The sequence below is a fragment of the Argopecten irradians genome, chromosome 11, assembly GCF_041381155.1.
Source record: "Argopecten irradians isolate NY chromosome 11, Ai_NY, whole genome shotgun sequence".
Taxonomy (NCBI): domain Eukaryota; kingdom Metazoa; phylum Mollusca; class Bivalvia; order Pectinida; family Pectinidae; genus Argopecten; species Argopecten irradians.
The window spans coordinates 26,437,241-26,454,839 of NC_091144.1; the positions used below are offsets into that span (position 1 = coordinate 26,437,241).

Genomic DNA, 17,599 nt, shown 5'->3' on the forward strand with positions numbered 1-17,599 from the left:
ATCAACTTAGAATAAAAAATAAACAAATCACGCTGAGAACTATATCATCAATACACTTTCTTGCAATCCTAACTCTGTTGTATCTATTAACTCTCTATATGATAATCACCCATTTTTAATGCTCTCAATACACAAGTTTTTGTTGGGTGGTTACGTCTTTAACCTATTTACAAAACACACACGTGTCAAATAGGGATTATTCAAAACTCCGCTATAGACAACTTAGCAAATCTGAACGGGTGAACGCCGGGATGGTTTGAAGCGTGCCTAATGTTAATATGTGAAAACAAACCACTGTGCATCGTCGGTACTCCAGGGCCGTTTTCGTTTATTCGGAACAACCGGTTCGACCGTTGATTAAAGTCATTATTTCAAGTATAAATCCTGACGGACCTGCAGTTTTTGATACAGGCCTGTGGGGGCTTTGCCAAAGCTCGTCTGTCTTTAATTAATAACTGCTAGGTCCAATCAGTCAAACCGTATAATCGAAAACGGCCCAGGTTTTTCGATCACTTTCGATCTCCACACTGGCCCCTTGACTATCTCATGGTAAAAATGGAGGCTATAGAAAAGAACATGTAATTTAACCTTTTGATGTACATTATGTACATCAAAAGAGCCGTATAACGGTATACTGTGGTTAACTGTGTGGCTTTTAAGCTGGACGTCGCTCTCTCTGTAGTCTTTAACGGAAATTTTTGCAGGCCTGTGATTGTTATTTTCCTCTGAGCTGCCTTCACTTTTACTATGAAATAGTCCGGGGTGTAGAGATCATAAGTGACCGGAACCTCTGGAGTACCGAGGATGACGAATATATGTAACAAAAATAAAACTTTAATAAAACGCCCTCTCTCTTTTTTATTATTTATTTTTTATTATAAATATTATTTATGATGTTGATGCAAGTTATGATCTACATGTATATATATACATGTCGATCTCAATAAAACAAGCATTTAAAGTCTTTACGCTTCCGTATTTTATTGATTTTTTTTTCACACTTTGTTTTGACATATTAACAAACTACAATGATATTAATTATCGTAATCAGCAGCTATAGGTTCATGAAGGAACATAACTATGTTTTAGTACTTTTCACAAGGGACATAATTCATGTCTGGAGTAGTATGGTTTCATAAAGGGACATAACTACATATACTTTGTCCTTTGTTGAGTGTTTTTCACAGCTATAGGGCTGCTGATAGGCTTTGTTTAGTGCTTTGATCATTGTATCACTGCTTCAGCTTCACCATATTTCAAACAGAAATGAAGAAATGATGATTGAAATGTTTGTGTTCAGAATGGACATGTAAAGGCCTTTGAACGTTTGGTCATGAAGCACTGCTTGGCTGTATTTTATTTCTATAATATATAATTAAAACTTAACTTTATGCTTCATGTTCTTCATTGGTATGAATGACGTCCACGTAATCAGCAGCTATAGGTTCACGCTGTCTTATACATGTATATATATATATCTATCGAGCGTGGCAATTGACATCCTCAATACAATGTATGTGACCCCCGAATTCTGCTATAAAAACTAATTATAACGGATCTGTGGGTGACAACAGATGAGACAATAGCTTTAATTAAATTTTGTATGGCTTTGAAGTTAAGCGTCGCTATGTTTTAATCTTCAAAGGAAGTCTCTGTAGGCATGTAAGTGATTGGTCGGTTTTTTTCTTTCCTTTGATACAGAAAAAATATAATGTCTTAAAAATTTAGTCGTCGCTTTTACAGGGGGGTGGAGAGAGTAGGGCAGCAAAATTAATTCTTTATGTCCTACCAGTGGTGGACATTGTCCTTTGAGTATTGAATACGTTTTAGTTATACTCGTCTGTTGTACAGTTGTCGTGAAAGAAACCTTTTCATATTTTATGTTACAGCGGCTGAGTATGAATGTGACAAAGATGAAGTTCGGGACTGTTTCATGAAATATGCCGAGTATGCCACTATCGCAGTCAGCTTGAATGGAAAACATCGCGCCCACATCTGCCGGTAAATTAAGTTATTTTCAGCAAATCATTTTCAATACAGTACATTACATTATAATATAATAATTTACTGATAATTTATATATATGCAACATTCTACCCATATGATTTGTAATGAATTTGTATAACTGAGTCTGGTACATATAGAGGACTTACTCACACAAGCCATGATCCAGAAATACTTATCTTATCTTATCTTATTATATACGAACCATATATGTTATGAAAATATATAGGCAAAGCGCTGCTGTATACGTATGGTTATGTGCAGTTGGATATAAAATTATTTCCCCCAAATAAATCACTACAGGCAAGGATAAATTCTTTACTACAAGATATGCTAATTAATTATAACACAGCTTGTTATACTGTACAGTACAAAATGGTAGGCTACTGAAAAATTATTGAAATTTACGCTACTGATGTACAGTACAATAGACAAAACTAAAACAATTTATCATGTAAAATGCATGCTTGCTTAATTTTCAGCACGCTAATTAGGCCTAACATTAAAATTAAATCTTCGTGGGAAAGATTCGCAGTCATGAGCGATAACTCTGACTGGAAGTTTTTTTAGACTGGTTCCCTTCCCTTAGTTCTCTACTCTCCGCCAGGCTGCGCTCCGCTCACTAATGAAGCTGATCACGCAAGGGGGTACTGAGGCGGGAACCAGTCTAGAAGTTTTTTTGTGTGTTTTATCTCCCTTGTAGGAACTCTTTATTCAGGAAGGTAGAGTCACAAGATCAACTTTCACTGCACATAAAACTCAAGAATATTTTACAAAATGAGACTGAAAGGTAGAGACAAAATGCTAAAAATTCTTCGACATAGCACAGAACTTAAAAACCTTTCTATTTTTTGGGCAGCTTTTAACTCTAACTTTTGGGTTCCACCGATCGAGGCCATTGGAATTGAACTTCTGTTAAAGTTAATTAGGCCTAGCTGCACGCCAGTAACTTTTACTTTGTAACGCTCTTTTTGTGTTTTCCAAATTTTTTAGACAACATGCGTTTTTTATTTCTAAAATAATAGTAAATCTTATAGTGAGGAAATTTCTTACGAGCAATTTTAGGATTTTTTTAACCGTGTGAAAAGAAAATACCAATTTAATATGCATAACTGCATTTCACGGAAATTTTTAATCACAAATTTATTTTCAACACATTTTCTCTACTGTATAGAAACAAGTTAATTCATACAGATGTACATGTATTAATTATAGTTATATAATATGACTGAAGGCAAGGCCTTAAAGGGCGCAGCCAGATGTTTTAATATGAACTATGCATGGCATAAGAAGAGCGAAGCTCTACTTAATTAATTTATTTTCTATTTCATGTAGAAGACATAATTTAGAAATAAAAGGACACACTTTAAACTATAGAAGTATATGATGTAATAATTGTCTAGCATTAACTCAAACAAATGAACTCAAAGATTCAGATTTCTCTGTGTCCATTCAAGGCCTGGAGTGCCGCAATGCGAATCCTATCATTTTGCGCCATTTGTTGACGTTATGTGACGTCATGATTCCGTGTGCTCATCTTCGCCTTGGTGGATATTTGACTGCATTCTATAGTTTTTAATTTTCAAAGTGTTATTATTATTATTTAAAAAATAATAAAACATGTTTAATTACTCCAGTTATGCATTTGCATTAGTTAAATATATATTTACTGGGGAGAGCAGTACCGGAGCAACGCACAACTTCCCCATATGTATGAAAAAATGGCGGCCGCAAACTGAAGCTGTCGGTGTGTAGGATTGAATTTTGAAAATTGTGTTTTTTCCTATATTTTCGTGTATGTGTTACCTTAGAAGTGCTTTGCACTTCGTGCCTTTTGGGCACGAAGGGCTGCACCCTTATTATTATATATAAGGGCATGCAGAAACATACATATACTGGTACTGTAAACATGATTATATTAACACAATCAAGTTTTAGCACAAGTGCGAAATAAAAATGGTTTACAATTTATCAGCCGAAAAGAGCTAAAATACCCATATATAATTATATGGACATGCACTGATGATTGCTTCTGGTTCATTGAACAGAAACTTGTTTAGAAAGTTTTATATTTAAATGTAAAATTTTATACTGATTGTAATATGGTGAAAGAATCTAATTTGAAATGACAGAATAATTAATGAAATGTTTTTATTGCCCATTCATTTTGCAGGATGGATGCTGAGGGTCGTGAGTGTGAAGAGAAAACCAGGAGGTGTTCAGAATATCTGTGGTCTTACCTCAGTATTTTCCGGTCCCTGTTGCACCACGTGTGTGGTGAAGGTACATGTATATGAATATAAACATCAATCTTATCTAGAAATATTTCTTATCAGCAGCCAGCTGGAATGTTATAACTTTCATGAATAAATTTAAGATCTATAGAAATTGTTAAAAGTACTCAGTGATGATTGCATACACATGAATGTTAAAGTTCAAGCAGATAACAACAAAAGCTTCAAGCCAGAAAGGCAACCAGTCCTTCCGCGCAGAAATTATGCAATATAAACATGTAAAAATACAACATAACATATGTAATCCACATCATTAATGTAATTAAATTGACTTTGTATTTAATTATTATTTTATATATACACATGTAAATGAGACCACAACTGTACTGGCATTATTTAAAACAATTTTAGATTCAGTGTTTATGTTTACATTTGTAGCTTAATTAATACAGCTCTTTTTACACTATAATTGCTCTTTGATCTAAAGTGGATATTTATCAAACACAAAACATGTCACAGGCACTTTATTGAGACTAATTTAAGAACAGAGTGCTGAAATATTTTTGTTTTCATATTTCGATCTATAGATCAAGGAAGTTTTGGCAGTGATGAAGTTCTAAGTAGTACAGAAGACTCCAGCTATGATATCAGTGACATTGATTGGAAGAAGAAAAGTGAAAGTAGATCACATGAGAGTGGAAGCCGAGCCCGAAGTGAAAGCCATGATCATGACCTAAGTGGGGACCAAAGTGGAAGCTATGACCGCAGTGAGTACCAAAGTGGAAGCTATGACAGAAGCGGAAGCCAAAGTGGCAGCAAAAGTGGCAGCCAAAGTACCAGTGGTAGTCAAAGTGAAAGCAGAGAAGAAAGTGGATCAAGTGGGAAGGGCAGCACATCCTATGAAAAAGATGACGAGGAAAACTGCTCCCCTACATGTGACTTACAAGCATCAGCAGTATGCTTCCTTCAGTTTATGGATGTGTTATCTGATATGTCCATCACAGGAATCTGTAGGTATGAAAACTGACTCTAGGTTTGTACTGGCTTTTCTATAAATGGTGTTCCTCGAGATAAAATAGAGTCCCCAAATGAAATTGAAATTGTCCTTTTGAGTTTTTATGCTTATGAATGATATTGGCGCTAGGGGAGGACATAAACGCAAACCCTGAAATTATAATCTAGGATGTAAAAAATGTCCTTGTAAAAGTTACCATTCTATTGAGGATCAATCTCCGTTTTTGGGGGGAACTACCTTTTTTCAAAATATGGGTAAAAGTTAAGTGACATCTAGGGAAAATTAAGTTTGCTGTAGTATGTTAGTGCTATTGGAGTCATGTTATCCATTCAAACTATGTGATCTTTGCTGTCGTTGATTAATTCTACGTCTTCCGCTTTGTTCCTGTGTAGGCAGTCACTATGGTCAGCCAAATGTATGACTTCAGCTGTGGTAGGGTGCTCAGCAGTCCAAAAGCATGCCATTATGATCTTAGTCAATAAGATGATGTTGACCCATCAGGACTTCTGTGGCTCTGGATCATGTGAGTTGGAGAAAGCAATGCCTTGTCTTGAAGAGGCTGGAACAACTATACATGTCCTGTTGAATCAGTTGACACTAGCACCACTGCTTTGTGGGTAAGAACATTAACACTTTAAGATTTATAGAATCTTACATGGGTCTGTCAAGTGGACCTTCACACAAGTGAAAGAATTTGGCTGGTCAACGTGAGCCTTGTTTTATTTCTGAACAAGGGACATCACTTTTCTTAATATAGTTGATCCAGATGTGGAAGAAATAATGTGTTTAAAATGTTAATTAGCACTTACAGTAAAAAACATGTTGTGGTTGTATGCTTGGCACTGTTTGAGACATTAAATGCTAGTTGTGAAAGACACAAACTACTGCATATATTAATATATATATTAATTTATGAAACTGCCGTGGTATTGACTAGCAGTAAGACTGCTGTATGTCATTAATAATCATGGATGAAAAATTAAATTATATTCATGCTAATATATTATTAGCATTTGAAAATAGATAAATGTATTTAGGTTATAGATATATGATTACTATATATACCATAATCAAAACTCATTGTTAACATTAAAGTTCAATTGAGTTATTTTTGTGTATTGATAAAAAAAAAATATGTGTTTAATTTTATCAATGCAGAAAATTACAGGGATCACTAGCCTGTGTTTACAATCACACATTCAATTGTGAGATGAGTGACTTCTCTTCAATGGAAAGAGACAGCATGGAGCAAGATGAAAACACTGGAAAGGGAGACAACTCTTCTGTGACAGAAAATCCCACTTCTGCTGAAAACACAACCATGCCAGGGAGTCCAATGGGAGATAATACTACTATTTCAAAGGGAAATAACTCAATGGAAGATGATGATAAGTCCGATGAAAATACTGGTAATGGGATTGAGTCATTAATGTTTCATCTTCATATTCTAAGTTTGACTGCTCATGGCATTTGCAAGGAACTGATGATTTCGGAGAATATAATGAAGGGGGCGTGGTTAGGAGGTGACCTGGCATACAGTATCCTGCTTGGTTTACCATACACCAGGCCTAAGGATATTTGTGGGTAGGTGTACTTATTAAGGTTATCTACTCAACTACAAACAAACAATATATGTGTTTATTTGATTAAGTATAAGCATGTCACAACATTAAGCTATATTAATTAGATTATATATAGGATCTTACATGAGTGTTCATTTCATATGAGATTTCATGAAACATCTCTAAGAAGTTTTCATTTTTACAAGCCGAATAGGCAAGCATAAATTAAAACTTTTTTTAAAATCACTCTAGGTCATATTACACTAGTGACATATACAAAAATATTACATGGGCAAAATCACTGGACATCAGATGGATTATGTGATAAAATATAAATAGTTAATGGGCCTCTTCGAAAATTAAGCTTGATACATGTGAAATAGGCAGGTGATCATTATGCACAATTTCATCATCAAGCAGAAAGTGCACAGGAATGTTAAAATCAGTTGTTAATGTAGACATACAGTTATATATACAGACGGTCATAAGGTTTTTTGTATATAGTACTGTTTATTTAAGTAAATGTACATTTCTTGGCTTTTGATTTAGCATTACTCATGGAGATTTTAAAAATGGGTTAAATTTTTAGTTTTTGCCAAGGTTTCTGTAATAAATAGTACTTTTGTTCAGAATCATGTTCCTCTGTTGGCAGTGTTATCCTTATTAGAACAATAACTTAATTTGAGTATTATGATTTTGTTGCTTTAAAGTCAAGTTTCAATGGACAAGGAATCCCCTGTAATTATGACTGGAGGAAATTTCGAAAAATGTAGGAGAAGAATGGGATTGTTTGATCATATGTCATCAGGAAGTTCTTCAGGTTACGGAAGTGGTGAAAGTGGCCATGGCTCTGGAAGTATGGAAAAAGGTTCAGCATCTGGAAGTAAGGAAAGTGGTTCAGCTTCTGGAAGTAAAGAAAGCGGTTCAGCATCTGGAAGTAAAGAAAGCGGTTCAGCATCTGGAAGTAAAGAAAGTGGTTCAGCATCTGGAAGTAAAGAAAGTGGTTCAGCATCTGGAAGTAAAGAAAGTGGTTCAGCATCTGGAAGTAAAGAGAGTGGTTCAGCATCTGGAAGTAAAGAAAGTGGTTCAGCATCTGGAAGTAAAGAAAGTGGTTCAGCATCTGGAAGTAAAGAAAGTGGTTCAGCATCTGGAAGTAAAGAAAGTGGTTCAGCTTCTGGAAGTAAAGAAAGTGGTTCAGCATCTGGAAGTAAAGAAAGTGGTTCAGCTTCTGGAAGTAAGGAAAGTGGAAATAATCAAAGTAAAGGAAGCAAAGATAGTTGGCCAGAGAGTGAAGAAGACTACAGGGAAAATTACAGATTTAGAGAGAGCTATTTCAATGATGTTTCAGAGGAATTTCTCTGGGGTCTGTACATGGACCACAAGGGATCCCAGCAGATGTTTCATCACATTGTCAGTGACACATGTATAAAATCCAGGGAACAGGAGGACGACGACTGTCAGACTGGTTTAGCTGAGGTTACAGAGGCTGTAAATCCTACCACCACTACTTCGGCACCAGCTAGTGCACTCTGTGAGTTTGAGGATGGAATGACATGCATCCAAGATTCTAATGTTCATGAGATGGCACTGCAAGTCTTCTTATCCAGTGGGAAATATAAAGAAGCCATTCAAGAAATGTGTTTGTGAGTAAACAACTTTGATATGATTATGTAATAAGTAAAAATTTCAGGCAACTATTAATTCAGAAATTTAAATATTAAGAAAACAATATTGAAACAAATGGTGTAATTATGCTTAGAATTTGAGTATTTATAGCTCCCATAACAAAGTTAAGGGGGGGGGAACATTTTGGAATCAGGTTGTCTGTCTGTCTGTCTGTCTGTAGACACAACTTTGTCCGGCAAACTCTTCCTAAACTATGTGACTGATTTTGATCGAATTGGGTACACAGAACCCATAGATAAAGAGAGGTTGAGTAAACTATATATAGAATATAGGGTTCTGCAATGTCCCCTACAAAATGAGTTATTATTTAAGGATTAAAGTCTCTTTCTGGTTGTTCTATCGAAGGATAAAGTTGAGTAGGGTATCGATATTTGGAATGGACCGCGAAGCGGTCCATGAAACAAATATCGATACCCTACTCAACTTTATCCTTCGATAGAACCACCAGAAAGAGACTTTAATCCTTATATTTACAGTCTTACCTATTATTTTCATAGCTCAAAATGTACCCTTAATAGTGTTTCTGGCATTTATATGACTAAAATTGAATTATATCGTTTGGTTCCGACAGGCATTTGGAACAGCCACTCGAAGTGGCGGAAATTCCCGCCAATTTATCAATGAACATACAAATAAAATGAGTTCCGTCTGATGAAGCATATATCTGGGGTTTTCCCGGTATGAAACTATAAATCGTTCTATTTATCTGTTGTTAAAAACACCATGGTGCAAAGCACTTAGGTTTAATCTTTTACTTCGTATGATTACACACGCTTACACAATTCATAACGTGGCAGGATATTTAACGTAGTTGTGACGCGGCGTCCGATTCAAACCGCCTGTGTCAAGGAGGTGTGACAAACAGAGAGTTTCTTCAATTTTGTGATCACTTGAGTTCTACTTAATCAGTTCACGTTTAAAATTACTTGAATACACGAGTGTTTACATAGTTCCATGTCATTATTTCCGGAACTTGGAGATTTTCAAATGTATCGGACGTCGTTTCGAGGAACATGTACAAACACAGGTAGGCCAACTAAGTACTGTACTGTAAACGTTTACCGCTCTCAAAATTTTAGCTTATATTTATATTGTTGTTTCAAACACTTCAATAAATATTAGAGATATCTATTACAAGTATTGTAAAGCTACAATTGTAGGATTCCGTTTCATTGATATTTCGAAACACCCAAACGTACATTGTGTATGTAAGGCCTACTGTACTCTCGCCGATTCACAGTAGATTACGACAGGACTTGTCTGTCCCCCGAGGTGAACAAAAATGCATATTGTCGTGCTAGGTCGTTTTGGTTAAACTTATGCAACTCAAAGACTGATGTTGTCCTGACATATCTTCTCCATTTGCGTACAACCAAAGATGTTAAATGTTGTAGCGAACAACACAGACTCACCGACACACAATATGTAAACATTGCGACGTCATTGGAATGTGCAAAACTGTGCATTGTACAACATTGTTTATTTATCATACGCACGGAAGCATTGCTCAAAGAGGTACGGTAGTAACATAAACAATGTAGCTTTTCTACATTTTGTATTTACACACGTACATGTATATATGTGTTCAAACCTACTTGATACATGTACATGTACATGTTCATCGAACGTACAGTCTGTACGTTCGGTACTGAAAACACCAAAAGTTTCTGATTTGGACCATCATAAATTCATCCGCGCGGCTCCAAATTGCGCGTGATATACTCAATTTATCGAGAAATAAAGTTGAGTAGCCTTTGGTTGAAATCAATGGGGTTTATACTATCAATTCACCACTGACTGTAAATATATATATATAATTACCAAAGTGCAGTGAGTGGTATTAATTACTCGTCCAATCTGAGGACTGTTTTAGTTTTGAAATGTGTTAATGTTTTGTTTTGGACAGAGAGGTTGGTAGAACGCTGACCTGTGCCTACGACAACATTGTTGGCTGTAGTGATTATCAGAAGAATCTGGTAAAGAATGCTATTCACAAGCTGATGTACATCGTAGGAAACCAGTGCCATGATCAGCTGCCCTCCACAACAGCACCCTCTCCACCCACCAGAGCCCCGCCCACTACCTCCCAAAAATGTCCAGAGATAAAGCCAAAGTGTAGGGTTGGAGATATTGAGGAAGAATGTTTTTCTTCAGAAATGTCTCCTACCTGTGAGTAAGTATCCATTGATAATCTTGCTGAGCATGGGAAATAATTTGAATGGCTGTTTAGAAATGCGAAGTTAGAGAAACATTGGTGTTGTTATTGGCAAATTTGCATGTCAGTAATCTACTATAAGATGGCAGAGGTATGAAGTGGCTCATTCAAAGGGAGTTCCTCATAGCCAAAGTAGGAGACTAGGTGGACAAGGTGTTACCGGTACATGAATTATATTTCTTTCACCTCGGACAGGGAAATCTCACACAATACCGGTGCTAGATTTTTCTATCTTGTCCGATCTGTCTGGTACCTTTACGCAATATTTGGCGGAATTTTACGCCATTCATCTAACAGTCCACGCATTTGACATCATACGTCGAATCAGTGACGTCACACGTGTCAGATAATCAATATTATTAGAAATATGTGCACTTAGTCATTTACCATGAATTTTTTGACTGTTGTTTTAAATTATGAAAACAGCATATACCAATTGATCATCGTTTTCATATAACCAATCTATATTTTTACGCGGAATGACTGAAATCGAAGCACAAAACCAGGAGGTCCAAGACAGGATAATTTTACACTCTGAATGCATATATAGATGGGTTTGTTATATCTTAGAGGCACATGAAAAAAATCTATTACCTTTAAGTGATCGAGATCGGGTTATTCCAGTCCCTGGCAAAGATTTTGTAACGTACCAACCTCGGCTAACGCCTCGGTTGGGATTAAGTTACAAAATCTTAGCCCTCGACTGAGATAACCCTATCTCGATCACTAACAGGTAACAGTTAAATCAAGTGTTGCTTTCAGCAAGTAAATCAGATGTATACTTTCTTGACGTCTGTCTTAGTCAGATATTGAAAAGGAAAATACTAATCTAAAAAAAGAAAACATGACCCAGCAATGGATAGTTGTTGTAGAATTGACACACTCAGCCTATGCTACCCATACAACTTTTTTAATTCAAAGCTCTTTTACACATGACTTGTGTGAATATGTCACAGCCTTTTTTCTTAATACTGAGATTTAAAGTATTGTTTTATTTCAGTTCCGTTAATTCAACAATGCACTGTGTTGGTGATTTGATAAGACCTTGTCATCAGATGCAGACAGCAGTGGCTATGTTTATGTTAGATAACATAAAAAGAGAACTTCCTACAGATTGTCCAGGGAAAGATCTAGAATCCTTCTTCGATCTTCCGAATGAAGACTCCACTAGACTTTCAAAATGCTCGCTTCAGACAGCTTCAGAATTTCGTCTGGCCATTGATGGAGTTGATGAGCCCACTCAGAGGCTGTGTATGGCTTTTTGGAGTTTTTCTAAATGTAAGGAAGATTTGCATCTACCTTCTGCGTCTAGATATTTACTTTCTCGATCTGAAGCACTCTTCAACGACTTCTTTGCAGAACATTGTATGACTATGGATTATGACACTAAAGGTAAAGTTTACTGAAATATTCACAGGCTTTGAACATATGTTCACATTTTAGTGATTACGCTAGTAATTAAGCAGGTTATTACTTAATAAATTATCGTTTCATTAATTGCGCACATTTTAAAACCTCAGCTTAAATAATATGGTAATCAAATTTTCTGCATGTTGTCAAAAAAGCACTTTTTTCATGTGCACTGACTATTTTCATGGATGTTCATGAATGTGAGCAATTCTTATTGAAAATCAATTTTGCCTAAAAAATTATTTAATTGACCCCCAACTACTTTACACATTATTCAAGTGCATAAACTTTTAAGTTTTAATACATATGCATGTATGTGTACCTAGGTTAATTCAATGTGTTACCATCAAGAAGGTTATGAATTAAGTATCCTAACTCTAATTTCCTTGTGTTTTTGTCAGATTCAGATGTTTGTGAGCAGCCTATGGATAAGGGACCATGCGAAGCTCTTATGCCTAGGTATTTCTACAACTCCGCATCCAAAGTGTGTGAACCATTTTCATATGGAGGTTGTGAAGGAAATGATAATAACTTTGAAAGTGCCCCTGCTTGCATGGAGATGTGTGCAGGGCCAGGTGAGAATTTCATTGATCTTAAGAAAATTAATCAAGTTTCTTTTCAAACAAATAACCAAAGACTTTAGACACAGACTTGTTTTATAACAAGTCTTTTCCATGATTAGAGAATATTTAAGTTCCTTTGCCACACCCCAATTGGTAGACTTAGAATAATGGTGTTCTATGAGGCCACGGTGGCATTTGTCCTGCCAAACTGGAGCTGCAGTCTCGTGTGGCCAAGTGATTAAAATGTCCAGACATCTTACCACAAGCCCTCCATTCAGGTCTGCGAGCTCGAATCTATGTAAGGAAGTTGCCAGGAACTGAGTGCTAGCTGGTCAGTGGTTTCTTCTGCGGTACTCTGTCTTTTCATCTCCTTAAATGTATGACCCTGGCTGTTAATAGGATGCTAAACAAATCAAACCTATGTTTTTACAATGATCAACTGTTTATTTTCATTGATGTGATAAATTCTTTTTGAAAAGCAATTTTGCGTTTAAAATTGTGAAATTTCAGGAATCTCTTTATTCCATTGATGCCTACTACTTTACACAGCATTCAAAGAGCATAAACTTTTAAAACATAGAGTAGGTTAACTTAAGGTGTTACCATCAAGATCGTTAGGGTGTATCCTACTGTAATTTCCTTGTGTTTTTTGACAGATTCATATGTTTGTGATCAGCCTATGGATATTGGACCATGCAAAGCTCTTGTGCCTAGGTTTTTCTACAATTCCACCTCAAAAATGTGTGAACCATTTTCATATGGTGGATGTGAAGGAAATGATAATAATTTTGAAAGTACCTCTGCTTGCATGGAGATGTGTGCAAGGCCAGGTGAGAATTGAGTGATCTTTAGAAAGTCAATCACGCTCCTTATCAAATAAATGACCTTCTGGCACCTACTTGCTTACAGCGTTAATACTTATCATGGTTTGAGGAAATTAAGTTGTATTAGCACCCAGCAAATTGTAGACTTATAAATTATTTCATGTTTTATGGGGCCGTGGTGTCATGTCCTGCCAAATTGGAGCCATAGTCCTGTGTGTCCAAGTGGTTAAAATATCCAGACATTTTACCATAACCCCTACATTCAGGGTTAGGAGTTTCAATCCCATGTAAGGGAGTTGTCAGGGTACTGACCACTGGTCAGTGGTTTTTCTGCGGTACTCTGTCTTTCCATCACTATTTAAATATGGCACATCTTTGAATGACCCTGACTGTTAATAGGATGCTAATTATTAACTAATCAAACCAGACTCATGATTTTACAAATAATTATTAAACTTTTTATTAAATTTTTAAGTATAAAATCAGACCTAATGTGATTTGATGTTAAGGTTTAACATGAATATGCTATGAGTCAGCTTCATATATAGTCTTCAAAGATTTGTTTTAATCAAGATATACAAATCCTATTATCCTAGGCTAGCAAGGCTTAACTGATATTGAATTATTTTCATACTTGTTCGTACATGTATATGTTCAGTTACAGCATTTCTTAAGTTTGATTCACAAATTGTTATCAGAAATTGTGTCTGAAAAAAAATCCTAACTTTCATATATATGTGTAATTATACAATTTGTCTGATTTTTCAGACACAGTAACAGAGGAACAATGTGACAGTTCTAAGGCATCAGTTTGTCTTTCCACAAATTTTCTCAAGCTCTTCACCAAGTCGTTCATGCCATTCTCTCATCAGTCAAGTGTTTGCAGGTAAATAATATCAAACTCCAAAATGTGAAAGATCAGAAAAAGTAGGTATTAATTAAGATACCATATTTAATCTAATAAGCACACCCAGGATGCTTAAAAATTGAAACAAATAGAACTAAATTTAGATAATTTTTTTAGCCTTTTAAAAAATTGTTACACAGAGTAAGACATAAATCAATTTGCAAATTTAGAGAAATCAATAAGTAAACTTACATTTTTCAGTCTGCATTCTGTGCTAATACTTGGCTATACATTTTGTAACAACTTTGAGGTAATTTTTTTTTAATAATTAATTAGTTAATTTTGGGAAAATTAATTTTAGAACATGAAAATATTTTTTTATATTTTTCCTTGCAGTAATTATGATGAGGTTCGTGAGTGTGTTAAAGACTCGATGATGACCTGCTCCTCCTCTGTTCAGTCCCGTCATGCTAATGCTCTAGAGTTATACCATTCAGTGTACCAGCTGGCTTGTCCTTTAATTCGACCTGAGATTCCGGACATGCACAGTTGTCTCCCCTATATAGCGGAAGCTAGTCTGCAGTTCTTTAGTGTTATGTCACTTGCAAATACTGGGATCCACAACATTGATGAAACCTGCAGGTAAGGTCATTAACAGATATACAGAAACCTTAAAGATGCTACATTGCTGACAAATGGTATTTTTTCTTTATCAAAAACAGGAACAGATGAATCAGTACTTTTCTGAAGTTTCAAAAGTTCCTTACTTTACAACAATACCATCATTGAAAAATTTGACCTTACTTGAAGATGAAAATATTGAAAATAATTAATTGCATCCTGAAAAAAGTCCATGTCACTATTCCCTCTATGTAATGAAGTACTGATTGCACATCTACCAAAAGCAAAACCAATTATTTTATATTGTCTTTTTGTGTTAATTAGACATACATTTACATGAGTAAGCACCAATTATTGGTCAAATGATGACTGTCGTCTAAGTTCTGTTGGCAATGGAGCATCTTTAAGGAATCCTTTGATCTGCTTGCTGTATAATTAATTTGTTTGCAAATATTCAGGTTTTTAGGTCATCTGACCAAAGGTCAGGATGACCTATTGTCATTGTGTTTTGTCCGTCGTCATGCGCCGTCCGCCGTCTGCTGTCCACCGTCCACCGTCCGCTGTGCGTCGTGCGTAAAACTATTTATACGAAAGCCTACTCCTCCTAAACCCTTGAGTGAATTACATCCATATTTGGTATGAAACATCCTTGGTCCAACCCCTAGGGGCATAGGGGCAGAGGGGCGGGGCCCCAAAAGGGCAAATTTTCTTAATTTTAGCTTTAAAATCCTACTTCTCCTTCATCCTTGAATAGATAACATCTATATTTGGTGTGAAACATCATTGGGGAAGGACAATCATATTTTATATAAATGAGTCTGGTCAGACCTCTAGGGGCTTGGGGGGTGGGGTCCCAAAAGGGCAAATTTTTTTAATTTTAGCTTTAAAATCCTACTCCTCCTTCATCCTTTGATGGATTTCATCCATATTTGGTGTGAAACATCATTGGGGATGGACAATCATATTTTGTATAAATGAGCCTGGTCCAACGCCTTGGGATTGAGGGATTGAGGACAATAATATTTTAGCTGGCCCACTTCCTGTTTTCAGGTTTTGGTCTCCGATCTCAATCAAAATTGGTCTATAGGGGTTTTAATTGATGCCGAACAACATGCAAACATTTTCGTAAAGATTTTGGTATTCCAAGATGGCCGCTGGCCCACTTCCTGTTTTCAGGTTTCAGTCTCCGATCTCAGTGAAAATTGATCTATAGGGGTTTTAATTGATTCAGAAGGGGGAACTTTAGGTGAGGACAATCATATTTTATAAAGGACCAAGCTAAGACCCATTGGGATAGTACGGCGGAGGTCCAAAATGGGAGCTTTGCTGAAATTTGGCTTTAAAATCTGACTCCTTATATTAATCCTTGAATGGGTTACAACCATATATGGATGAAGGGCTACCAAGTTTGTTCAACAAATGACATTTACCTATTTCAGAAACTTACATATTCAACTAAGGAGTTCTTTGTATTGTTTATATTAATCGTTAACCACTACTTTTACTGTGACTTTGTTGTTTTGTGCCATGAGTCAGATGACCATTAAGGCCCATGGGCCTCTTGTTTTATTAATTGTTTTCTTTTTTTATTTTTTGTTTTAGAGAATTAAGTTACACCCTGTCTGTAGTGCACGCTGCTACTTTAAACTGCTCCGATGATCAGGTCGCAGACATTTCTAATTCGCTGGATGCTCTGAGGTCTTTTATCGGAAACAAATGTCCAGCAATCACAAGGATCCTCCATTGTAACAGCAACTCCTCCTATTTGGTGGACGATCCGAAAACAGGGGAGGTAAACCAGTCATGCTCTACGCTTCCATCTATATGTGACGCCAATGGCTGGATGAGATGTCTCCCAAGTACGGTGAATGAGACCACCATTTGTGGGTAAGTTGACTTGTTAATGGCGTGCCCTATAGTTGTCACAAAGAAGTCAAGACGAGTGGTTCTTCTTAGAAACAATTTTAGTTCAATATTAAGGTTATACTTAGGGAACCCAAATGTAAATTTCTGATGTTAGCTTAGCATCATATGTTGTAAAACATTGTTAAATTTATGGAATGGGGGCATTTATACAACTTTAATTCCTTCTTCAGAAAATGGGATGGGCGCTTATACGGGTAGGGGCATTAATTACGGCAAGAAGGGTATTATTGCAATATTAATTTATCATTTCAGAACAAATGCTATGTCTTCCTGTATGACAAGTTACATCAGTGGATGCCAAGACTCGGATGTCTCTGACTTGTATGAAAACTTCACTGCCTACATAACTCAAGTATTTCAATCAAACACTGTCGCACCCTGTGACATAGCCATCAGCTGGCCTGCCCCTTACGACCAGGAGATGGGGGCTGGGAACTGTACAGGACAGTTCATTGCTGGTCTGGAGGAACAGTTCTTGTTTTCGCCCAACCCTGACCAAACCGTTCTTTGCTCCATGTTTTCTGAGTTAATGGAGTGTATCGATGGTGTGTCTTCTTCTCTACCTGTTATCTCACAGCGCCTGGTGCAGACCCTTGGCAGCAAAATGGTGGCACAGCTAACGGAACTGTGTCAAGGTGGTGAGTTAGCTCACAGTGAATTATTTATCCAGTGACCTCATGATTACACAGTGG

General features: G+C 36.3%; 1 protein-coding gene across 2 annotated transcripts in view; it reads left to right on the plus strand.

The window, feature by feature from the left end:
- LOC138335132 (uncharacterized) overlaps positions 1–17,599 on the plus strand; it is a 114,213-nt gene that overhangs the window by 16,805 nt on the left and 79,809 nt on the right. For both annotated transcript variants that reach the window (XM_069284071.1, XM_069284070.1), the window contains exons 2-15: positions 1,890–2,001; positions 4,178–4,287; positions 4,826–5,252; positions 5,646–5,870; positions 6,412–6,837; positions 7,526–8,458; positions 10,408–10,674; positions 11,717–12,108; positions 12,528–12,701; positions 13,346–13,519; positions 14,282–14,399; positions 14,757–15,002; positions 16,584–16,868; positions 17,160–17,545. In XM_069284071.1, coding sequence (XP_069140172.1) covers positions 1,890–2,001; positions 4,178–4,287; positions 4,826–5,252; positions 5,646–5,870; positions 6,412–6,837; positions 7,526–8,458; positions 10,408–10,674; positions 11,717–12,108; positions 12,528–12,701; positions 13,346–13,519; positions 14,282–14,399; positions 14,757–15,002; positions 16,584–16,868; positions 17,160–17,545 — 4,275 coding nt within the window. The remainder of the gene's footprint in view (positions 1–1,889; positions 2,002–4,177; positions 4,288–4,825; positions 5,253–5,645; positions 5,871–6,411; positions 6,838–7,525; positions 8,459–10,407; positions 10,675–11,716; positions 12,109–12,527; positions 12,702–13,345; positions 13,520–14,281; positions 14,400–14,756; positions 15,003–16,583; positions 16,869–17,159; positions 17,546–17,599) is intronic.